This window comes from Lissotriton helveticus, chromosome 5_1 (genome assembly GCF_964261635.1).
Source record: "Lissotriton helveticus chromosome 5_1, aLisHel1.1, whole genome shotgun sequence".
Classification (NCBI taxonomy): Eukaryota; Metazoa; Chordata; class Amphibia; order Caudata; family Salamandridae; genus Lissotriton; species Lissotriton helveticus.
Genome location: NC_136065.1, coordinates 1,991,937,387 through 1,991,963,323, shown reverse-complemented (window position 1 = coordinate 1,991,963,323; position 25,937 = coordinate 1,991,937,387). Strand labels below are relative to the sequence as shown.

At 43.2% G+C, this 25,937-nt stretch overlaps 1 protein-coding gene across 3 annotated transcripts in view; it reads left to right on the top strand.

The window, feature by feature from the left end:
- The window catches only part of LOC144753936 (E3 ubiquitin-protein ligase TRIM39-like), an 872,539-nt gene that overhangs the window by 837,641 nt on the left and 8,961 nt on the right, over nt 1-25,937 (top strand). For all 3 annotated transcript variants that reach the window (XM_078641465.1, XM_078641464.1, XM_078641463.1), the window contains 2 exons: nt 11,996-12,016; nt 12,112-12,138. In XM_078641465.1, coding sequence (XP_078497591.1) covers nt 11,996-12,016; nt 12,112-12,138 — 48 coding nt within the window. The remainder of the gene's footprint in view (nt 1-11,995; nt 12,017-12,111; nt 12,139-25,937) is intronic.

The following is a 25,937-nucleotide window of genomic DNA, read 5'->3' as shown; positions in this document are numbered from 1 at the left end:
TAGGGATACCCATGTCGTCTCATATCTGCAAAGTTGGCAGCCGCCAATGGGAGATGGCCCTATAGTGACTTGGGAACTGTGCGACTTTTATCCTAGAACAGCATACCTGCCCCCTGTAAGATCAAATGTAGAAAAGAACCACAGTATGGTTAGCAGAGGCCCTGCATCTAGTAGGTACGATATACCCATTCATAATCGATTTGCTTTACTCTCTGGTATAGATTTGGTGTACTGACTTGTTAAACCGATTTTTGAATGGTTTGTTAATAATGATAATGACAACCGCCCACCCTAAGCCCGGGGATGGTCCATACTAAAGTAAGCATCAATGCACTTTGCTCTTTTGCACATTCTGAAGTCTACTTGTTTTTAATGATTTTAATCTTGTCACTATAAATCGTCCGAGTCAAACAATACAACATGTAATGCTGCTGTGAGTCTATTGTCTACGTCAGGAGAACTGAAGTGGAGGCATTCTTTTTGTACCGAAAAGCTGCTAGGAGTAGATTGTTTACACTAAGAGAATTGAGGGGTGCTTCTCCTTTATATTTAATGTGTTATGTACGATGTCTCAATGTAATTATTTTATTTTTATCTGTGTTGTTTCTTTTCTAATGTATTTTGACCTTGTACTGTGCTTTTATGGTTGCTTTGTTTCAACCGAATAAAGCTTATTGACTGACTGACAAGATGCCAAGAGGGGGGCCCAGCCCAGCCTCTGACAGGTGCAGACGGGCCTGCCCTTGGCCTAAGCGCACTCGCATGTGTCCTGTGCTGCGGGAGAAGAGTGATGAATGTCTTGGGTGTCGGGAGGGCTGGCTCCGCCTACCGCACCGGAAGAGAGCGAGGAACACTGGGGGACCGAGTACCACCCCAGTTAGCAGCCGTTGAGTCAGGGCCTCGGGTTTTCCCTTTGTTGCGTCCCGCGCTGCAGGAGAAGAGTGTTGCCTTTCTGGGGCACCTTGAGGGCTGGCTCTGCCTCCCGCGCCGGAAGAGAGCGAGGAACACTGTCCCACCTCAGTCAGCAGCCAGTGAGTCAGGGCCTCAGGATTGCCCTTCGTTGTGTTTTCAAACACATAACATTTAAATATCTGTTAATAAACTGTACAAATATTTCAAAGTATATCCGCATTTAGGAAAGAACAAATAAATTACGTTTTTAACCGCATCGCTGCGGCGGTTATTCCGCCGCAGCGCTAAGGGGACGGGGCGGCCGCATGCTGGTGACGGAACCGCTCCGTCATCAGCCGCGGTTGGGCTGTGCTCATGTCGGAGCGGTTCCGTCATGGCCCCGCCCGCTCAATAGAACGCGCCGCGCAGGCGCGAAATCAGCGCCACGCAGGCACGGCGGCCGGGCCATGACGGAACCGCTCCGTCATCAGCACAGCGCCACCGCAGCTGATGACGGAGCGGTTCCGTCATCAGCATCGAATGGCTGAATTCTGAAGTGTAAAAAGTTAAAGAAGATTCCCTGAGCACAAAGTACCTGTATCTGTGAGTATTACAGATAATATCAATTCACAAATAATTGTCCATATCAGCACATCCAAATTGTGAAAATCCTTATTTTTATTCTCAATCCATAGGTGTTCGTGAAGACTTGTGGATACAGCAATACAATCTTGATAAAGTTTGATACAGCCAAACGCCAACACGTGTTTCGTCAGGGGAAATTTACCCAATGACTTCTTCAGGGCCTTGGTAGTTCTCACTTCTAGCCTTGTGAAGTCCCAATCATATCAAAAAACCTTTATGTTTTGAAACTCCTTAATACGCTCTCAACTGTTCCAGAGACAATGTCATTTTATTATATTTCGGTAATTGACACCAGGCACAGTCGGCCTTCACACTATGGAAACATCATAAATATCTCGGGTATTCCCAGCAACCTCGTGTAATCAATCCTGTATCCAAACCGGCGTGTGTTGGAAACAAGCATTTTAATAGGATCAAAAGAAATGAAGACATTTTACTTGGTGGGGTGCAAATTAAAAAATATTCACTAAAAACAGTTTTCCACACATTATTGTTTGGGCGCTATGTAGCTTTACCAATAAAACTGTATATCTGTACAAATGTAATGGCCATTTTAATGAAAAATGGGCTGTTTGTAAATGACTGTGCGCTACTACTTCATGCTTTAGTAATATATTTGCGATAGTGTGCTCCAAAATACACCAGCTATACAAACCACATCCTTATGCTCCACTCCTGAATGGTTGTGGCTCAATTGCCAGACTTGTTTGTTGTATAACGCTTGGATTTTTCACAATCCCTATGGCTTCAGTGATGTATCATGGATGGCATCACCCCCTCTCTGAAAATTGTTTCAGCACCACTGGGCAGCAGCTATAGCCGCTCTGGCATCACATATGATGCCCGACTGCAAGCTTGTTAGTGCACCACGGCGGGTGTCAGTGAGAACTGTTGGTGCTCTGTTGGGCTCGGCTCCTCAGAACAGACCATCTTCCATCTCACACATATTTCCATTTACTTATTGTAACAGTGAGCGCAATAGCACTCTGCTAGAAAATATTACAAAAATAGTGACAAGTAAAACACAAAGCACGATTTAGCCAATATTTAACTGCTCTTTTCCCTCACACAAATAACGGAATGTTGATTGTGTGTATGTACATTCCTAATAGGAAATCGCAGTTTAGGAAATCCAAACCCAAGGGTGCCTCTGGCCTTAAGGCCCCCCTGGAGGCACCCTGAAATTCGTAGTGCACATGTAAGTACATAACTGACCTCGGGCATATGTGCTCTATGTCACATTAAAAAATACATTTTTTAATGCATTTTTTAATTTTGCACATGGTTATCATTGACTTTGAGCCATATGTATCAACACATTTCCCCATAGACACAGAATGGGCAAAACCCTTTGATACATCTAGCCCTTTTTTTGAATCAATGGTAATTGCATTTCCTAAATGCCTAATTTGTATTTAGGAAATGCATTGTACATGTGCTTTAGGAATCGCAAATAGGTGATCCCTATTTGCGTTTCATATATCGTGATCACAATTTGCACAATTGTGACTAGTTTTTGGCCTTTGTACATATGAAAAGGCTGTTTTGTATTTCCTAAACAGGCCGAAATTGCAATTCGGCCCATTAAGAGATGTAAAAAGCTTTCGTACATCTGGCCCTTAGTGCCTAGATATGCCATGAGTTACAAACAGTCCTCGCGCACAATGTACGTATGTGCATGGCTGTCACAAGGGGGGTATTTACCCCAGTCGTGCTCTTTTTAGGGTCCTATGCAGCACCAGCTACATGTATTTATATATCACAACAATGTATGCATCACAAAAGCAGGTTTAGCTGCCACTAGTGTCGCCAGAAAACCAGTGAGGGCTGCGCATCATGTTTGCAAGTCCCACGAAAGTTATTGACGAGTCTGCTGACATGCTTGTTCAGGACTGATTTTCTCTTCTGTATACTACGGTGTAAAGAGGTTTATCACAAGGTGGAAAGGCCTTTATAATATTTTGATACTGGAGAGCAACAACGAAGGACCTGACTGCAAGTTGTGAGGAATAGTGCGTTGTATTTAAGACACCATGTAAATACCATGGAGCCAGATATTTTCCTTGATGGTAAATAACTTTTATTCTAAATTTTCAACCTAGAAATGAGGCATAATACGCAGAATCATCATTTACCACACCAAATGCTTCATGTTTGCCTGTTTTGTAGACCTCTTTCTTCTATAAAAGGGTGTATGTTTGAGCTGCCTCATAATTCATTATTCCAACCCCTCTGCACAGATGAACTTGTAGTCAGTGCCTTACAGCCTTATTCATCAACGGGCCGTTTTGCGAGCCCCTAATAGCGATTCATAGCGAATCGCTATTAAGGACTCGCAAAACGGTATTCATGTAGGAATTGCTAAATAAATAGAGATTCCTACGCATTCCTTATTTGCGAGTAGCAAATTGCTAATCGCAAATAAGGAATAACTCCCTAATCATTCCTATGGGCCAAAAGGCCCATAGGAATGAATGGGGAGTATTCCTTATTTGCGATTAGCAATTTGCTACTCGCAAATAAGATAGCGATTTAAAGGGTGCCAGGGGTGTCCAAAGGACACCCTGTAGCACCCCTTAAATGCAAATTGAAACAGGTGTTGCGCACACACATGTCCAAAGGACATGTGTGTGTGCAACATGCAACTTAGAAAAATGCTTTTAAAAGCATTTTCCTAAGTTTTTGCTATTTACCGAGAGGTCTGACCTCTCGGTAAATAGCGGCCCGAAATTGCAAATTAGCAATTTAAAAATGGTTGATGAATTGCATTTAAAGAATCTCAAATAGAGATTCCTTAAATGTAATTTCTCGCAATTTAGCGAATTAGCAATTACAGATTTTTGCATTTGGGATGATGAATCCCAAATGCAAAAATTGCGCTCGCAAAGGGCCAGATTCTCAGAATCTGGCCCTTTGCGAGCGCAATTCGGCTTGATGAATCAGGCTGTTAGTCTGTTATTCTGAAAGGGCTAGATTTGGGAGAAGTAGTTACTACACCCACGCCTTCATTACTCCAGCGTTTAAATGCCGAAATCTAGTATGGAAAAATGCAGCGGTTTGATAATTATCACACAACTCCTACCTCCTGCGCCTACATAACATCCGAGTGTCAGACAGAAGAGAATGTAGGGCCTGATTCTTAATTATGCCCTTACGTGCATTCTTTGTTAAAAAAAACAACAATTTAAGTGCTCACTAAAAATATTTGCATTGTTATATTTTATAAAGCAGTAAATGCGATGCACAACCTACCTGCTTCCTGAAAGGGCGTGAGTTGTCTGTGGTGGGTGCCTAGAGAAGCGGCTTTCTATCATAGTGATTTTGATTGATTGATAACCAAGTTTATTTAGACAATAGTCTATAAACCATACATAGAACAATGGATCGCACGTAGTGATAAAATATTTAAAACCACAATTCATTTTACACATTTACAACACTTATAAAACCATAAAGCATAAAATTGGGATACTCTATAATTTTAAACTCTCTTTTGCTGCCTCCATTACATATTCTCTTGTCGCTTTCAGAAATTTCCCCAACGCAATTGTAATATCCAAAAATGACATTTCTGTAAGGAGGACAATGCCATCAGCACGATAGGTCACCTCATATTTTAAAAATATTGGACGTGAAAAAGTTTTCCGAATTGCTAAAATACAAGTACAATCAATCAATATATGTAAAATATCATTTCTTACTCCTAGACCACATTTACAAGTACCGTCCGGTTGGGTCAGGGCCACTCTTATTTTTCTTTCAATCTTCCATGGATTTAGGCCCACCCGAACCTTCAAGATTTCATGCGTTAGCCATCAACTTGGCAGTAAATCCAGGTATGGGAACCGGACTTCCTTTTCCCATTCATTCTTTACCCAATTCACCGATTTTTTTTTTAGCCTCAGATAGTTCACGTCTTTTGATCTGGAGTATTCAAGCCCTTGGTCTCTAAGCATTTTTTTAGTGCTGACTATATTCAACAATGGTGGGGAGAGGCTCAATTTCAAGTGAGCGGCTACCGTCTGGAGGGTTTTCTTCACGTCTCGCGCCCAGCGTAAGCTGCTTACTCGAATTTCCTCTCTACACCAAATTGAGACCTTCTCATCACCACCAGGCTCCTGTCGGTTCCAAAATCTTATTAAGGACAATTGAGTCTTTACTTCCCATGATGTTAATCCCACCTCCATTCTAATGGCTTGAATCATGGAGCTATTTGGTAAGGACAGCAACATTTTCAGAATTTTACCTTCTTCCCGGTCCCACCCTCTTTTCCCACTCAGGAAAAGCACCTCTGCTCCATAAAGCACTTGTGGGGGGATCATAACTTCAAAAGCCTTTAAAAGCAGTCTGTGTGACATATCACCGTAATCTTTATTACATTTTTTCAGACCACAGACCGAAGAATAAGCCTTTGCCGTTTGTGCCTCCAAGTGGGTGTTCCACTTTAATGAGCTATTAAACCAGAGGCCTAAGTATTTATATGCACCTGCTACGTCTACTTTATCCTGTCCTAAAAAACAATTAAAATTGTTTACCCTCTTTCCAAAACATAGGATCTTTGTTTTTCCATATTCACTGTTAAGAGCTTTTTATCACGGTACTTATTGAACACATTTAGTTTCCTTTGGAGGCCCATTTCAGTTTGATCCAAGATCACAAGGTCATCAGCGTATAAGAGACATGACACTTTATTGTCATTCATTCGTGGGCTCGCACTTTTTTCAACTTCCAAGGCCGCTGGAAGGTCTGCCAAGAAGATTGAAAAAAGCAAGGATGCCAAGACGCACCCTTGTCTCAAACCGTTCTTTACTGAAATTTTATGGGTTAGTGAGCCCTTTATGTCTCTAATGACCTGGGCCCAATTGCCACTATGTAATTCTTTTAAGATGTTTAATATACCCTGTGGCATTCCATAGTTTTCCAGTACTTCCCAAAGGCTATTTCAGTTCACTGTGTCAAACGCCGCTCTGAAATCGACGAAACAGCAAAATAATTTGCCATTTTGTTCCATCGATTTCCTGGCCAATGCCCACAGTGCAAAACCATGTTCTATTGTCGAGTGGCCTTCTTTGAAGCCCCCTTGTTCGACCGGAATGATAGATCTGAGTTCCACCCAAGATTTTAGATTATTAAGAATTATTTTAGAGAAATGTTTTTCTCCTATATCCAATAGGTTGATTAGCCTATAATTCTTCGGTGCATGTACATCCCCTTTCGTATGTAGCGGTCTTATTATGGCTCCCTTCCAGTTTGGGGGCATAGTCCCTTGGTCTAAAATTAAGGCAAACATTTTCGCGTAGAATTCCGCCCACCAAGTCTGGTTTGAAATTAATATCAGGGCTGGTAAATTATCTGGGCCTGCAGCTTTAGTTAGGTTTAGTGTCTTTATTGTCCTAAGGACATTTGTTGTTAAACATTCTTGTTTTAGATCCTCTACTAGGCCTCGCCAGTCCCCAGATGCCTCATTTCCAGTCCCGCTCCCAGGGGCGTATAATTGCTATATACATTCTGCCACGCCCCCTCTTCCACTACGCAAATCATCGGAGCAACCGAAGGTCCCGTTGCTGACTGGATTAGCTTCCAGAACTGCCGTGTATTCTTGGCTTCGATTGCTTCCAATAATTTGCCCCAACACATTTCTTTATAGGTCCTTTTAGCATTATGGATTAGGGCGATATATTCCCTCTTTATTTTTACTAGGGTTTCTGCCCTGGCTTGCACAATTTTTTTCCGTAGGCTACGTTCCTCTCGCCTAACTTCTATTTTCTTTAGTAAGCAATCCTGATTAAACCAATTTCCTCGCTTTGCTTGTGACCTTCCATTGTTCTTATTGGCGCTTACATCATACCTTAATTCTACACTTATGCTTTTCACTACTTGAGTTATTTTCTTAACATACCAAGGTAAATTTTGGCCGCACAAGTGACCTTATTGCACCTTTTGCAGACTAGTTAACCTCTCAATATATTTTTCAGTTAATCCGAGTGGTTATCCGCTTTGGATAATCCATCTCTTGAGGGATAACTATATCACATGCTAAATGTTGGGCGATTACGAGCTCTAATTTTAACATTTTATGATCACTACATTCCGCAGGGTCAATCCTAAAATTTTTTATCAACTCAAAATTCCAAGCCAACATAAAAATATAATCTATTGGGCAATTTTGAGTCCCATATTTAAAAGTTTTCTGTGCAGGACAATCCTGACTTATCCTCCCATTTAGACAAAATAAACTTTTTGTCGCTAAGAAGTTACCTAGGTTGGCTGCATCAGTCGTTATTTTAATTTCCAGAAATTCGGCTTTTTTCACTTCACAAGCCTCAAGAAATTCAGTATAACACTGATCAGACAGTTTTGGGTTTAGTTTGTGATTAAAATCTCCCAATAAGAACATAAAATCATTTCCATACGTATTACACTGTATCCATATAATTCTTAAAATACAGCAATTTATGCCCATATTCCTTCCGTTTAGGATCAGCATATTTTCATATTTTTTATCAGCAAATGTTTGTCTTCTACAAGCCAAGAGCCACTCAGACGTCACGGGTATCTGAAAAACCGTAGTTAATAAACATGTTGAAATCAAAGTCAGCAAGCCACCGGCTGGGCGGCCAGAGGTAGATTTTTCTGCTGGTCGGTAAATTTGTTTAAACCCTTCCACTACCGGGGGTTCTCCACAGAGCCAGGTCTCTTGTATACAAATGATATCACACTTTTTTGCGAGTTCTTTCAGAGCTTCCTGTTCTACTTGGGTACCCATCCCATTTATATTCCAAGAGACCATATATGTGCTCCGTGGCTGCCCCCTTACCTATTCTACATCGCTTAGGGGATCATTTATTACTGATTCTTTCCTATAGCTTTGTGAGGGGCCTGCCGGGCTTTCAATATTACTCCAATTTTTCCAGGACTCCACTAGGTCCGAATTATTTATCACTATATTGAAGTTTTCCCGCCCTTGTTCCATTTTTCTTCTTCTTAATAGCTTCACTTGACTCTTACCTAGCCCTGCATGGTACTTTAAAAAAGATCTCTGCTGGGGCACCATCAGGCCTTGTACTAGCTCTTCTTTGGGCATTCTTTGTTAAAAAAAAAACTATTTAAGTGCTCACTAAAAATATTTGCTTTGTTATATTTTATAAAGCAGTAAATGCGATGCACAACCTACCTGCTTCCTGAAAGGGCGTGAGTTGTCTGTGGTGGGTGCCTTGAGAAGCGGCGATCACTTTAGCCCAACAAGTTTACAATCATGCCATTGGTTATGTTATCCGGCCCCCTGGAAGTTGTTTCTATCATAGTGCATGAGGTGCATTATTTAGAGCATGGGACTCACAAACTTTCTCTCGGGGGCCAAATTTACAGTGTGGTTTGTGGCTGAGGGCTGCACCGGTGGGGCGGGGTCAGAGGGGGAGGGGGCGGGGCTAAAGCAAACAAAAATTGTGACCATGAGGTTGAACACAGGTCCCTGCAGCAGACACCTTCGTCCACTGAGCCACCAGACTCGGCATACACCTATCTTTCTTTCTCTCCCTCCCTCCCCCTCTCTCCCTCTGTGTCTCCCTCCCTCCCGGTGTGTCTCCCTCCCTCCCGGTGTGTCTCCCTCCCTCCCGGTGTGTCTCCCTCCGTAGTCTCCCTCACCCCTCCTTCTGTGTCTCCCTCCCTGTCTCCCACTCTGTTTCCCTCCCTCCCTCTGTGTCTCCCTCCTGCCCTCTCTCTGTGTCTCCCTTCTCCCTCCGTGTCTCCTTCTCTCCCTCCGTGTCTCCCTCCCTGTCTCCCACTCTGTTTCCCTCCCTCCCTCTGTGTCTCCCTCCTGCCCTCTCTCTGTCCCTCCCGTCTCCCTCCCTCTGTGTCTCCCTCCCTCTGTGTCCCCCTCCCTCCCTCCCTCCCTCTCTGTCCTCTCACCTGTGTGTGTGTGTGTGTCAGCCCTCATCCCGGGCTGAGACAGCTTCCCCGGTCGCGCGCACACAGCCCCACCAAGTACTTCATGGGTCTTTAAAAGACCATTTACATGTTAATGAGGCTTTGTTGAATTTCACCACTTAGGCCCCTGCAGCTCCCCTCTGACAATCACTGGAATCCCCCGGGCCCCCACAGAGCAGAGTCTGAGTCCGTGCTGCTGCGGCTGTATTTGCGAACACTATTTAATTTATTTATTTTTAAACACAGGTGTCTGCAATGTCTGCGGGCCGCCCAGGAAGGCTTGCCGGGCCATATTTTGAGTACCCCTGATTTAGAGCATCTAAAGCTAGATGTATAAAAAAATGTTTTACGATTCCATAATTGCGAATCTTTGTGATTCGCAATTAAGGAATCACAAAACAGCATGCATGAAAGTGTGTAGTACACTTTCTGCGATTCCTAAGGGGTCGCAAATGACCTACCTCATGAATATTAATGAGGTAGGTCGCAATTTACGACCCCCGAGGAATCGCAAAAATCACAAGGATAGTGGCCTGCTGAGGTCAGCATACCACCATGTCTGTGATTGCTTTAAATGAAATTATCTTTTTTTTTGTAAAGCAGCTCGTTTTTTTTAAAGGGAAACGAGATGCTTTACGAAGAGGAAAATTAAAATTTTTCCTTTAAGTTTTTTAAGAGCAGGCAGTGGTTTGTAGGACCACTGCCTGCTCTTAAAAATGCTTTTACAAACGTACACAAAGGGGATGGGGTCCCCATTTGCGAATGGGTTACCACCTACTTGCAGTAGGTGGTAAAATGCATTAGAATTCCCTATTTGGAATGAACACCCTAAATACGCCCCTTCCAAATAGTGAATCACAAACCTATTTTGCAATTCGGTAAGAGGTTACTGAGTTACAAAATTGGGTTTAATGCATCGCAAAAGCATTTTTTGCAATTGCAAACGGGCCGATTCTGCGAATCGGCCCGTTTGCGAGGAGAAAAATGCTTGATGCATCCAGCCCCTAGTCCCTTTCCTCTGTCCCTCAAACAGACTCCCTTTCCTTAGTATCACACTCAGTCTTTTCTACGTTTCCCTCATCGCCTTATCCATTTCATCTGCTCTCAAACACCGTTTTCACTCTGTTACTCTTCAGTCTCCCTATGTTCCACACGCTCTTCCTCACTCTCTTTGTGTGCATCTCTAACTCTGTGGACCTCTCTCAAGCCTTTTCCATCTCTTCCCCTCTTTATTTGCCCATCCCTTCTTCCATGATTGAGAGCAGGCAGCACCGTAATGTTCAAACATGTCTTTCTGTAGGCATTGGTTGAGACATTCACCCTTTCATCCATGCATGCAGTCGATTACCCAGCGACACATCTATTGACTTACTCTTCGATCAACCAACCCATTCGCTACCCTTACCCCATACATTTCCCCTTCTCTCGCACTGCCCCTTCACTGCTATAAACTACCCTTGCACTTCACATTAACCTTGCCCCCACACATTGAACTTGTGAAAATAAAAAGGCTGTTCACTTATAAGTCGACCTATTGACTTTGCCAATGCTTGTTGGGTCCTGACTGAGGATCTATGGTATAGACATGAACAGCGCTCATGTAGAATTAGGACCACAGATGCAGTTTAACACATGAAGAGTAAGCAATAAGGGCGAGTTGATGAGATCTATTTTTCTTTTTTCTTTTTTTTTTAGGAATAGTCTTTTCTTAACAATAGAGATGAGCATCATAGGAAAATCACAAGCCCTGTACTACCAGACGTACCTAGCACATTCTGAAGCCACAATGCGACTGCCTGGAGGAAACGGCTACCTCAATCTCCCAGATAGTCCTAGGGCTCAGGTTCTTCCGCTGAACTCCAGTTTGTTCAGCATCTCAAACACACCACCCAAAAGAAATAATGGATCGCAAGTCTTAAGTTTGTCTCTGGAGCTTAGAGGGATAATGGAATTAGAGACTAGTCCTCCACCCTTGATCCCCTGAGAACAAGGGAAGGAGGTAGTCTTGCCCCACAGATCCCAAAGTCCTCCTCGTCCTGGAATCACAGTGGCATTTTGTGTCAGGATACAGGGCTAGGAGCCATACCCTGCCAGGAGGGGATGGCAGAAACTAGGCGCTCCAGTGAGCAGGGCCATAAATATTCTGAAGAGGGAGGGCTGGCGATGGTTGGGGAGAAAGATAAAGCGAGAAAGAGAGGGCGAAACATTTATGATGCACCCTTCATAAAACCTGATTGGGTCTCTAGAAGTTGGAAACCTGATACCCTTGCAAATAACAAATACACAAAACACATTGGAATTGGACAGAGCAGAATGTGCCACCTTCACTCTGTCAAATATTAGAGATGATAAGAGGAATTTGAAGGGGAAAACCCTCGCACTGCTCAATACCATACCTTCCTTTCAAAGGAAAGGATTTAGAGAATGCATAGGAAACACATTTGTACCATCTTATAACATTAACAAAGAAAATCCATAAATGAATTGACTAACAATTAATGTAAAATTCTAACAACATCTGTTTCCATTGCAGAACAGAGCCACACAGAACTGGGTAAGTTAAATATTAAATGTCTTCGGTATCCAGATTCATATTTCACCATTTTATATCTGATTTCAGGAACTCTCTCTCTTTTTTTTTTCTTTCAGAGTGGATATTCTACAAAAACTTTGGAGGTAAGAAACGCTTATCAAGTGAAAGCTTTAATCTGTATATTCTAAAATGCACTGTCCCCGGGATGTAGTATGAATTATTTTAGATCACCACCAGTGTGGTTGTAGAGGAGGGGTTAGACTGAGCATCTAGGGTGGGAAGCAACTAGTTTTCAGTCATGTAAAGTGTTAAATCATCGTTAGTAATGTAGGAGTTAAATGAGATGAGATGAAAACTTAAGAACCACTTTGCATTGAGGAGTGTTTTTAATAAAAGTTGGATTAACACGGTCTTAAATTCAACTAGGATAACCCAGTGTCCATTGAGATAAGTGCGGTCTCGTTCTTGATAAAGATCAAATCCCCAGAGGTAACACACTCTACTTGTTTTTCTAATCAAATTATTTCTTATATGAGGTTTACATTTAACAAATCGCACTAATTCACAAATTTCTCCAGGGGCAGTGATAAGGTAAACAGCTGGCACTGGTACATAAGTACATTTCCTTGCAGAACTTTCTTACATTGTCACTGAAGGATCTGAACACATTTCAACTAGCTCAGCAAGCTACTACATTCTGTTCTCAGATCCGCTAGTTCTCAGATCCGCTAGACTCTCAAGGATTTGTAGACGGGTTCATGAGCCATTTAGTAGAGAGACTTTACCTTTGTTTTTTCTTTGTTTTTTTGTTTTAGAGTTTTATATAGTGCAAATTTGACCCGAATCGGGTATCAGAGTTCTTTACATAGGACCAGTTGCATTACATGAGGACTCATTCAGTTTTGTTAGGCACGCGGAGATTACGTTCTTTGCCAAGAATCCCAGGATGTTCAACAACATTGCCGAGGCTTGAACCCAGTTCCCCAGATTCGAGGTTGACCGCCCTAGCCGTTAGGCTAACTCCTCTCCTCAGCTTTAGCTGAATAATGTTATCTTCTCCATATCAGAAAATGTGTCTTTCTCTCTTTATATTATCTCCAGGCTTCTTAGTGTGTTTTTTTTTAGTCTTGGTTCATTCAGAGCAACTGAAATTATCTTTATTATTTAATTAATTTACAAACTTTCCTCACTGAGGTTTCATCTAAAGGTTTTGTAGCCCTCGTAAGATAGTTACTGAGGCGCTTTAGTGTGACAGTTTTCCATTTAGGATCCACAATTTGGTGAGATGTTTTAGCATTTGTTATATCTTCATAGTCCGCCTACTGAAGATCTCAAAGGCAATAAGGAAATGGCGAGACCATGGCGCTGCCCCAAGACGATAAACGTATCACAAGAACTAACTCCAGGCATTTAACATCACTTGTCTGTAAAGGTGCTTTTTTTCTTGGGCACTGGTACAGTATTTGGCTGCACTTTGAGGTCTGAATACTGGAGCCACTCATATTATTTCACAACAAATGTGACTACCAGTCTTATCCATCCATTTCTGTCTTGGACGGACTTGTGACTGTCAGTGCGATCAATCAGTAGCTATTGTGGGTTTGCGAACCACGGTGTGGCTCAGCACTGCCCATCTTGGACTAGCGACCCTTGGCGTATCACAGCAGGGCTTGTCAGAGAGCAAATACAAGAAAACTGATATGCATCTTGACACCACTGGTTGACACCTCCTACTAGGAAGAATACATTAGCTGGAAAGTCGTCACTGTAAGTGTCCAACTCCAGATGTAATGTTAGCCTTAATGTATTGGGGTCACACCAATAATAATCTCCACGCCCCAGAATCTCAATGCAGTCTTGTGGAGAAAGGAAACCTGGCAGGTGTCTCTCACTCCACGCTACTAAAATAAACTCTAGTTTATGGAGTGAATGAGTCAGATAGCGCTGTCAGAGAATCACTCATCCACAGATGGTATACACAGAGGCCCTTCTCATACCTCAAAATTAGTACATGCACCTAATGATTGGTATTTTATTACATAGTTACTTGTTATACACTATGTATCTACAAAGCCTGTGTATTAGGATGAATTAGTATTATGAACAGCTCAGCTATAATTACACAAAGTAAGGCAAAGTTATAACCATGCTACTTACTACATGGTTTATTGAGTCATGTCATCCATCCCCATGTATTTATTGTGCCTTCAGGCTTGAAGTCGGAGCTTCATTGTTCAGCATCCACTCCAGCAATCTCATCCGTGTATGTGACCCGGAATATACACCAATAGCTTATACACCATTCTAGAGCATGGTGCTCAGTGAAGCGAGGAGGAACCAACATATGTTTCTGCTGTATCAGTACATGGAATATTTGAACAATGCCTCTTGTTCAAATATGTGTACATATAAACTTAAGCCTACTTAATTACTTCTTCCTACAGGACGAAACACATATGGTCCTCTTCCCTTTATAGCTTTCCTTTGGCTACAAGGTTTACAATGTGTGCACCAGAAAATGGAAATGTTTATTTTTTTTGTGTTCATATTAGTTAAAGAAGACATGCAATCCACGCACACACTTATTAGTTGCACACGCAAAACATTTGAAGTTAGTCTGCATTTTTGACCCGGCACACATTTTATTGTATATCATGCACTCAAACTGCAGCAATTTTAACACACAATCCGGTCTGCCTCTTATGTAACATCAAAAACATAGAAATTGTGCTGCACACATGAAACCACATGAGGGTATTATGTAAGTTGTAGACTATTTCCTGTATCCCTTATGGACAAAGCAGTCCTCTTTAAAATGATGGCACTTCCACGCTGCTATATGTAGTCCAAAACACTCCATATCACATACACGAGACATTCTTCCAAACCATTGAGTCCGAACAGAGACTGCTGCTGTTATGGAGGGGGGATGTGGGGGTGTGGGGTAGTCCTAGAATTGCACTTAAGAAATTACAGAAAGGTGTGTTTGACTGGGGACTGGCCATTCCTGACCTCTGAATATATTATTGGGCTCGCAACTTATAAACATTAATGGATGGGTGTTTTCCCCGCTTTAGAAACTGGCATATAAGGTTTGACCGACTGACGATAGGCACTGGCAGTTACTTAATGGAGCTATTCAGGAAGCGGAGAGATCTAACACACCTTCAGGTGCACACTCAGACGGTGGTTGAAATATGGCAAAGCCAAAGGGGATGATGGACGGAGTGTTGAACAATGCAAGCACTCACCCCCAGTCAACTGATCTGGGTTTAATCCATCATCATTTTTTAGCTCACTCCGCCACCCCAGTTCTGACATGGCCATATGCAAATAAGTCTGACCCTGTGCCTCATGGGAAGAGTCCAGCCCGAACTGCCAAGCCCTGTCTTCCCTGGACTGGAAACAAGCATCCTGGGACTGGTTTCTGGCTAAGCAGTCGTCATCAGCCAGGCTAGCTTGAATCCAGTGGCAAAGTGAGCAAGGGACCCACGTCTGGGCGGTTGAAATATGGCATAAGGCAACTAGAATGACAGGCTGGGAGAATAAGTTTACTGAACAGACACCTCGTGGGTTGGAGGTCACTTGATGGAACTGAATCGCCTTGAGGACTTCCGGAAGTGGAGCCTTATAGGAGTTGACTCATTGGGGGATGTCTGGAAGGGAGAAGGGAGATAAGATGATTTTCTATAGATTGCAGGAGGAATTTCAGATTGGGGAAGCTGAATACCTACACTATTGTCAACTACGACATGCACTATAGTGCCATCTGAAGGAAGGAACCTCGATACATGAGTATTCGCCGCTCGAGGACCGAATCCTCCTAGTCCCCATGACCGATGAGGCAATATCCTGCACATATCGTATGCTTGTTAATAACTCTCCATACTACATGGGTCCTCTAAGAGAAGCCTGGGAATCAGATGTTGGCCTTCTTGAGGACGATGATTGGGTTGAGGCCTTACAGAGCCCCAGAAAAAGAGCGATTATGGCATGCTTTCGGCTGGTCCCGCTCCGCATTCTCCATAGATCCTATGCCTTGCGGATGGTCCAATTTCGCATTGGTAATTGTGTCAGAGGAATGCGCATGGAGCTGTGGAGAGAGAGGGTCATTCTTCCACATACTGTGGGACTGCCCCATGATCCGAACTTACTGGGAGTGCCTGTGCCGCGTGATGTCTAAAGTGGTGGGGTAACAAGTGTAGACAGAACCGAGGTGGCACAACTTGGGAGTAACTGGGGAGACAACATGGCCACAATGGGCCAGGACCCGGTTGGCGCTGGCAGGAGGGGTGGCCAAAAGAAACATCGCCCGTGCATGGGGGGCAGGTGACGCCCCATCAGTAGGAGCCTGGAAAAGTGATATGGATTGGTGTTACAGGGCATAGCAATCAGTTTATCAAAATAGGGGCTGCCCACGTAAATGAGGGAAGATATGGGGAGCGTGGGCAAAATATAGAGGTCTTTGGACAAAGGACTGAGGGCCCCTTGCAAGCCTTCCTAGGCCACATAGCTGAGTGATACTTCTCAGGAGAGCAATAGTAGCAGCAACGCACCAATGAAACCCAATGTATGATGTAACTAGGGGTACAGGGAACACATGTAAAGTTTTGGGTACTTTATAATTTATGTACAATGTCTATCTGAAGAATGTTACATGTTCAATAAACAGATATTTAAAGAAAATCTATTTAGGGTGGGCAACTGCCCACTTCCAGAAATAATCACAACCCATGTTACGGTTAACCCTCAAGGTCACTGAAATAACCTGAGCTCAGCCCCCTGGTAACTATTATTATATAATTGTATAAAGTGCATAACTACCTGGCAGGGCTACCCAGCATCAGACATATGAGGTTGGTGACATTGGCCAGAGTCAAGTAAGAGTTAGAAAAGACAGGTTTTTAAGAGTTTACGAAAGACTCCCAAGGATTGGCATCCACTCAATGGTTTGGGCAGTGTGTTCCACAGCTTGGGGCCCAGATTAGAAAAAGAGTGACCGCCTGACTAGGGTACTTACAGAATTTCCAGTTGCTGGAGCAAAGAGAGCAGCTAGGGCAGTAAGGTTGCACTAGCAATTTCAAATAGCAATTAGACATGGCTTTATGCTTGTAGCATAGGGCTTTGACCTGTATGTGTTTTTTTGACTGGTAGTCAGTGGATGTCACAAAAGAGGTTGGACTTGGAGGCGTGTTTGGGTAGATGGAATAATAATCTGCCAGTCGAGTTCTGGACAACCTGTTGGTGTTTGAGTACGGTCTTGCCAGCCCTCAGGTAAAGAATGTTATCGTAGTCCAACTTTGATAAAATGAAGGCCTGAATTGCAGTCCGCTGGGCCGAGAAGGGTAGCATCCAGATAATTTTCTAGCTCTGACATAGAGGAGGCAGGCTTACCATAGGGCTATGTAAAGTAAAGTATTTGTGCAGTACTAAAACGGTAATCAAGTCAAAAAAAAAACGCAGAACATTGAAAATCCCAAACCAACTGAGGAACTGGGGAACTGAACGTCAGAATTTTTTACGTTTTAAGTAAAAATAGCACCAAAAAGCACAAAGTGCCAATCATGATCTTTAGTTGCAGTAGACCTGGACGCAATTTGAGCTTGACTGCAATGGAGATTGGGTCGGATGCACCAACCAGGTTTGTTCTGTTCTGTTCAAAGATTAGTCCCAAACAACCACAGGAGCACACTTCCAGTGCCTCCAGAACCTATGGGGAGGCACTTAGATACTCAATGGGTTTCAGGCATAGGCTAAGAGAAGGGTCCATCCAGGTACAGTTAAAGCTGGGTGCTTCCAGGAAAATGTTTTTTACTGATTGTTGTCTCCCTGTATGAGACAGTTGGAGGTCAGCTAACCTATCCGTGGAGTCCACTTCATTGTCCTGGGTACAAGAGGAAGTCCTTTTGAGCTGTTCTCAAGTCCCAGACAGCAGAACCAGCCCAATTCTGATCTTCTGCGATCCGGAAAGTGTCCTGAAGTGAGCCAGACTCATGCCTGCGACTAGCTGGTGGGTGGGGGTCGTTGCTTGGTAAACACGCCATGGTCCAGACCTGTCTACTTTTGCAGTAGTTCCCGTTTACAGTATGCAATTTGTCCTGGAAAATCCAAGAATGTGAAGGTCATCAGCCTCACTTAACTTGGGCTCTGAAGCTGGGCGTTTGATGGTAAACCTAGTGTCCTCCCACATGTAACATGGTAACTTTAAAGAAAGACTGTTGAAAGGAAATGTTATCAGATGAGGAAATACTATAGGCTCTTCAGTCAGAATATTGCATAGAATTTGTCAAAAAGCCACACAATAATCGATCAATCAAAACGACAATAACACAGGATTACAAGCCTTTGCTATTGAACAAAGTGGAACAGATTTTTTCCCTTGAACTAGACCAAGGGTTTATGCCATCTGTTCATTCACCCCCAATATCCATCAATGAATCAATCAACCAATCAGATTTGTAGAGCAGTATTTGTCACCCATGAAGGTATCCACGCCCTGGCAAGATCCAGTTGATTAGCCGGCTAGCCAGGTCTTCAGGAACAGTTGAAACTCTGGTAGAGATGAGGAGGTCTGCAGATGGAAGGGTAGCTTGTTCCATGTCTTTGCTGCTAGATAGACAAAGGATCAACCTCTGCATCTGCTATGTCAGATGAGGGAGGTGAGGGCTAGCAAAAGGGACGTGTAACGGAGGTGGCTGGTGGGCTGACGGAATTTCAGGCGGTGGTTTAATTAAGCGTGTCCGCAGTTGTGCTGGGCCTTGTATACATTGGTCAAGAGCTTGAACTGGCATCTTTTCTGTACACGGAGCCAGTGGAGTTCACTGTGGTAGGGGGTGATGTGGGTTCATCTAAGGAGAGCCAGAATGAGTCTGGCTGCATTGTTCTGTATGGCCTGTAGTCAGAGGAGGTGAGCTGCGATCTCTGTGTAGAGAGTGTTGCCGTAGTCAAGCCGGCTGGAGATGAGGGCCTGGGTGATGGTGCGTCTGGAGCTTTGGGGTAGCATTTAGAATATCTTATGAAGCATGCTGAGGCTGGAGAAGCACAAGGAGGAGACAGTTGACCTGAGTCATCATGGTTAGCTTGTTATCCAGAAGTTATGAGGGCTGCCAGGATTTTTCCCCCATGGGGAACTTTTGTTTCTGGAAATCAGTACCTCTGTCTTGTCCGTGTTGAGATTCAGGCAGTTGTCCTTCATCCAGTTTTTGACGTCTGTCATGCGGTTGAAGAAGTTGGTCTTGATGATGGCGGTGTCTTTGGAGAGGGAGAGAATGAGTTGTGTGTCGTCGGCATAGGCTATGATGTTGAGTCAAGGGGTTTTGGCAATTCTGGCCAGAGGTGTTACATAAGTGTTGATAAGGGTGGTGGGGCTGAGCGAGGATCCTTGCGATACTCTACAGATGATTTCCTTTGGTTCAGCGGTGAAGGGGGAAGGCTGACTGTTTGAGTTCTTCCAGTGAGGAATGGGGCCATCCATCTGAGAGTGGCTCCTTGATGCTTACGTTTTGTAACCTTGTGATGAGTGTGGGTTGGGAGCCTGTATCGAAAGGCTGTCGAGAGGTCTAGGAAGATCACAGCTGCAGTCTCTCCTCAGTCGAGTAGGGATCAGATGTTGTTGGTCCCTGCGATGAGGGCTGTCTCAGTGCTGTGGTTGCTGCTGAATCTAGATTAGGAAGCGTTGAGTATGACTTTCTGTTCCAGATACGAGGAGAGTTGTTGGTTGATGGCCTTTTCTAATAATTGAGAGCAGTGGGTACTGTGAACTAAGTGTTTAACCTAGATGATCCCTTTGGTCACCCAATCTTTCCAAAAATTGGTACGATTTGAAATTTAATGGACTTGTTAAGCGATATAGGAGAATCCAGGAACATTTTCAAAGATGAAAGGGATTTGTTAAGGATTGGGTTAAAAGTCGCTACAAAGTGTGCGATAGTTGGGGACTTAAATAAGCAAGAAGGGTGAATAAAATTAGCTAACGAAGAGAAATGGTTATATCACCGAACCCTCCAACCTATGCCATACTGATACGGGGGGTTTGTCCGAAGAAGACAAATAGGGTCAAATTTGATGAATTAAAAAAGGAGTGGTACTGATGAAAGTTGTGAAAATTGACACCACCTCGATCCTTAGGAGCAGATAAAGAGGATAAAGATATTAGAGCTTTCCGGTTGTTCCAAAGAAATCTGCTAACAGCCCCATTAAGGGTTTTAGAAAATGTTGATGAAAGCCTCACTGGTAACATGGACAAGTAAAAATGTATGAAAGGGAGCATCATCATTGTCTAATCTACCCCACCATGTAAAAAATAGGGGAGACCATTTCTCTGCCATGCCCAAAACTTTTACTAAAACATCCTCCAAATTAAGCTGAACCATTCTACCTACTGAAGAATATTGGACCCCAAGCAAGTAATATAGTTGGTGTTCCATTTGAAATTGTTCCTTCCAACATACTTCTTAAGCAATGCTTGCTCAATGGAAGCACTTCGGATTTGGAAAAGTTTAATTTATAACCTGACAAGGTGGCATATGAAGACAAAAGATCCATGAAAGCAGACAGGGAGATAAGGGGATCGAGATCTATAACAAAATGTCATCTGCATAAGCAGTGAACTTGATTTCAATTGATTTGTGTGTAAAACCCTGAAATGCGGAGGAATGTCCTAAAGAGTGCAGAAAAGGTTCAAGAAATAAGATAAAGAGCAAAAGTGAAAGAGGGCATCCTTGACGAGTTTCCCTTTGAAGGGTAAAATAAGATTGAAATGCATTAACAAAAACCGAAGTGGTTGGAGACGAATATTACAAACTTAGAAAAAATATCTGGACCAAAACCATGCCATTTAAGTGCGCGCATCATAAAGAGCCAATGAATGCGATCAAAGGCTTTCTCTGCGTCTAGGGTAATGGCTGCAACAGGAGAGACACGAGATGAATGATATTTAAAAAAGTTCTTGAATTATCTGCCAGCGTTCTTCCTTTAACAAACCCTGCCTGTTCAGGGCCAATCAAATCAGGAATTACGTGATTAATACGAAGGGCCAACACCTTAGCAAAAATTTTGCAATCTAAATTGATTAAAGAAATAGGGCGATAGTTAGCACAGGATGAGGGAATCTTTATCCTTCTTTGGAATGAAACAAATCATGGCTTCCAGAAAGGAGCAACGAGCCTCATTGTGAGAAATTAAGTGCTGTAAAAGAGATAAGATATGGGAGAAGAGTCTGTGAGAAGCAGGAATAGAATTCAGTGGTCAAACTATCTGGACCAGGGGCCTTATCCTTAGGCAACTTAGCTTAGGCTAACTTAATGTCTGAGAGGGACAGGTCTTTATCTAAAAAAGAGCAATCGGGGGGAGTGGGAGGAACGAGGAGGCAATGAATCAAAAAAAGCCTCCAAAGCAGTGTCCGATGGAGAAGATTCAGGAATGTATAAGGTCTTATGAAAATCAGTAAAGCATTTTAATATCTCCTCATCTTTGAGATGGTTAACTCCATTATCATCAATGATATTAACTATTTTGAATCTTCGAGTTTTAACTTTTAAATGGTTCGCTAACAGTTTACCAGCTCGGTTACGACCAAAATAGAATTTGGAGTTAATTTTTAGCAATGTCCCAGAGGCTTCCTCCGTCGACTTCCTATTAAAGTTACATTTTGCTTGTATAAGTTTCTTAAGAGTAGCGTCATTATTAGAGGAAAAATAGGTATGCTCAAGTTGTTTAATGGAAGATAGTATGAAAGCTGATTCCTTGAGAAGTTGTTTCTTCTTGACAACCACATAATCGACGATAAATCCTCTGGCTGTTGCCTTAAAAGCATCCCCAGACGGTGTCAAAGGTAATATCAGGGCTAGCATTAATAAAAAAAATTCTGACAAAAAATCCTTGAAGCGCCTAATGAAAGTAGGATCCTTAAGTAAATAGTTATTAAAGAGCCATCTGCGGGGTTTGGAGGGTTCCGAAAGAATATCTAAATTAATGAAGACAGGAGTGTGATCTAAGAGAAGTATGGATCCAATTTCAGCGTGGGTTAGATTAGAAAGAAGGTGAAGACTCAAAAAAGTGAAATCGATTCTAGATGTGGAATTATGTGTGGGAGAGTAAAAAGTGAATTCCAGAATATCCTGATTATATATCCTCCAAGCATCTACCAAACCCCTCGAACGAATAGTGCTCGTAAATGTTTCTTGCATTTTATAAGGAATATGTCTGGAAGAGGCTATCCTGTCAAAGCGATAACCGCCGTAGTCTCCACCCACTAAAAGGTTAGGCCCAGAACAAGAGTGGAGGGTATGTGACATGAACTGCGAAAACTGTGAATCAATGCCAGTGGGGCCATACATATTAAGGAGAGAGATGGGGGAACCATTAAAAACTGAGTGAAGTAGAAGCCATCTGCCATTAGCATCTTTTCCCTCCTTTTCAATATTAAGAGAAAAGGACTTATGAACTAGTGTCACCACTCCATTTTTCCTGCCTTTAGCTGACGAACAATACACATGGCCCACCCATTGCTTTTTAAGAGGCCTAATATAATTTTCAGTAAGATGAGTTTCCTGTAGCATTGCAATTTTACAATGTAATCTAGATAGGTGAGTAAGCACCCTTTGTTTCTTGACAGGATTACGCAACCCCTTCACATTCCAGGATACTATGCAAACATTATCAGTCATAATAAGAAGGGAGAAGTAATAAGCAATATCATGAGCATTCTAAACTTGGTAAAACTAAGAATTCAACAAGAGAACATTTTGAACTAACAAATAGGAAATTGTGCAATGAGAACGGAGAAAGAAAAAGGGTGTTAAAAATTTTAAAAACAAGAAAAAAATAAGAGAAGAGAATGGTAAAAAATGATACATTAAGAAAAGAAAAAGAGAGAAGGTTGCTAAAAATCAAAAAGAAAAGAACAGGAAGAAAGAGGCGAGAATAGATTAGAGAAAGAATAAAGAAAGAAAGGAGGGTATAGATGAAAAAAAGATAAAAGCTGACAAGAAGCCAGGAGACTTCAGCCAAGGTGAGCAGAATACATTTCCAGGTTAAAAAGGAGAGCATGAGAAGGCGGGAAGCCGCGAAAGGAAGACAGACCACAGACTCAACAAGAGATGACGAGGACCGCAAAATAAGTGAGGAGAAAAAGGACAGGATAATAAGGAGCAGCGGCTAGGAAAGTATAGCAATCAAACTTGACAAATTGAGATAAAAAATAAAGACAAGCAAACACATAGAGCAGGCATACTTATTGGAGGGAACACTGATGTTGGGAAGGGAGGAGCGGGAAGGAGGAAACATCTGGAAGGGGTGTCCGTAGCAGACGAGAGACATCTGTAAAGAAAATCCAATTAATAGGAATACGCCTCCTGAGAAGGCAGACATATAACAAACATGAGTGAAGAAGACCAATATCAACAAGATAAGCCAGGGCCGTCAAAAAACCTGTAAACTTAAGAAAGGTTCAAGCAAAAAGGAACTAAAAGGCATGTGAAGAAAAAAATATTCAGGTTTACACAAAACCTAATTCTAGGAAAGATCAACAGAGTGTATAGATTCAATGTTCATGTTTTCCCAAAATCCATTTTTTCTCCTTTATGGCGAATAATACACTGACGAAAATCCTCAGGGCAGTCAAATGAATGGGTCCTTATAGGTGACTTTAAAGAAGCAGGGATGTACAAGACTATATCTGGCATTCATAGAGCGTAGAGCAGGTCGATAAGAAAGGAACCCCTTACGAAGAGCAGCGGTGGCTCAAGCAACATCTTGAGAGATAAACACTTTCTGGCCAGACCAAATCATTTGCTTCCTCTGCTTTGCAGCCAACAAACCTATTAACAAGTTAGTATATTCCACAAAAAGAACAATTATCCCTCTGGGGCGACTAACCGATGACAAAGATGAGGAACCCACAGACCTGGGTCCAATACAATGCGCTTGTTGTAGATTAAGTATGGTACCTTCCTTGAGACCAACTATTTTAGGAATATGGATTTTAAGAAAGGCAAGCATGTCAGGCCCCTCCTCCCCCTCAGGAATTCCATAAATTCTGAGCTTTTTTCACCTTTTGCGGTTTGTTGTTTGAGAAAAACTATTTCTTTGGACATTTAGGGATCACATCCTGAGCATCACTGATCCTCTGCTCTACCATCGAAACCCTTGACTCCAAATTAGACCGTTTCTCCTTTAGTCTCTGAAGAGTAGCATTGGTGTCAATAGTGAAGGGTTTCAGAAGCTTTATTTCCTTCATTAGATCATCCAAAGTTAAGGGCAAAGGAGATTTTGTGGGAGAACCAGGGTCCTTCTTCTGGCGTCTAGAGGCGGCAGTAGTAGAGTCTTTTCAGAGGGAAGACATGGTAGCCGCAGGGCCCTTCTGGTTAGAGGGGGAGGATGATCCATATATAGACAGGAGACTTAAATCGCAGCTTCAGAAGACACCAAAGTAATAACTGTTTGGTGCCTGCAAAGTCCAGAACTTGGTAATCAAAAAACCAAACACTGAACCTCTCCTTCACTTTACCACAATCTCCTGAATAAACGAGAGAGGCTGAGGGTAACGGGAAAATGCCACTAGATTATGTTTCCAGTATTCCAATACAGTTGGGGGTTTTAAATTAATGATTAAAAGTCCAATATAGTCAGTGTTCTCAATAATATTCTGAAACCCCTTATTTGTAGGGTTAAATACATTGCCAGAATATGAATGGCAGCCGTTCACCGCCTCCTCCCACTACATTCAAAATGGTGGCCGCAGCAAAAAACCTGTGCCCCCGCATCAGCACGCCAAAGCCCTCACTGCATGTCACTCGAACACGAGTGCAGTCGCTCTGAAGAAAGAAACGGTCCTGCCGAGGCACGGAGCCTCTAAGAGTCGCGGCCAACTTGTGGCGACTCAAGCCACTACCCCACCCCCCCATTGAGGGCTGGCTTAAAGACGGTCTTGTCTGCCATGTCCTTGCTGCCATCTCCTTTACAGTAGTTTACAGTGTCTTTTAGCGGTTCTGAGGTCCTCAGTGTACCAGCTAGCTTGCTTGGTCAACCTTCTGTGGGTGTTGTTGCCGATGGGAGCGATGCTGTTGGTGCAGTAAGTGAGCCAATTGTTGAAGATTCTGACGTTCTGGTCTAGGAAACGCTGGAGGAGATGAGGTTGGTGGTATCTAGGGCGTTGATCCATGTGTCCTTAGAGACTGTGGTCCAGCTGTGGCAAGGGGCGTTGGATAGACTGGGGGTGGAGGTCCTAGAGCTGGTGATGTTGAAGTAGACGATGGAGTGGTTGGTCCAGGTGAGGTCCATGGTGTGGCTGTCCCTGATGCAGTTGCTGTAGGTGAAGATGGGGTCTAGTGTGTGGCCTATGGTTTGCATGGGGTCATGGACGAGTTTAGTGGGTCCGATCGTCATGTTGAGGAGATTGGTTATGTTGATGTCATTGTGGTCATCGAGATGGAAGTTGAGGTCACCAAGGAAAATAAAGTTGTTGGAGCCTATGGCGAAGGGGGCAATGAAGTTGGCGAAGGCTATACATTGTCCTGGAGGATGGTAGGTGAGGGTGCCCCTGATGGTGGTTTTCTTGTCTGTTTGGAGTCCGAAGTTGAGGTGTCCCATACTGGGGTGATGTCATTTGTAGTGTTGCATTGTATGGACTCTCATGGACTTCAACGAGAGCCTGTGTTCCGACTGAATGCACGGGTTTCCATTGCAGAAAGGGGTGGCTGGGGAAAATTGTGCACCCTGTGGCAGGCACCCCATGGTGCCTGCCACACTCTGCATGCTCTGAAAGAAGGGTCCCACGGGCCCCATTCGGAAGGCTCTGGGCGAAGGGGGGCCTGCTACGGGTCCCCAAAAGTCACTTTCCGACAACCAAGCTGTGTCGGAACAACTGATTCGGAAAGGCTGTCCGAATCTGACATCGTAGTCGCTTGCTCAGAAACGCGGTCCGTAGACCTGTTTGAGTTCC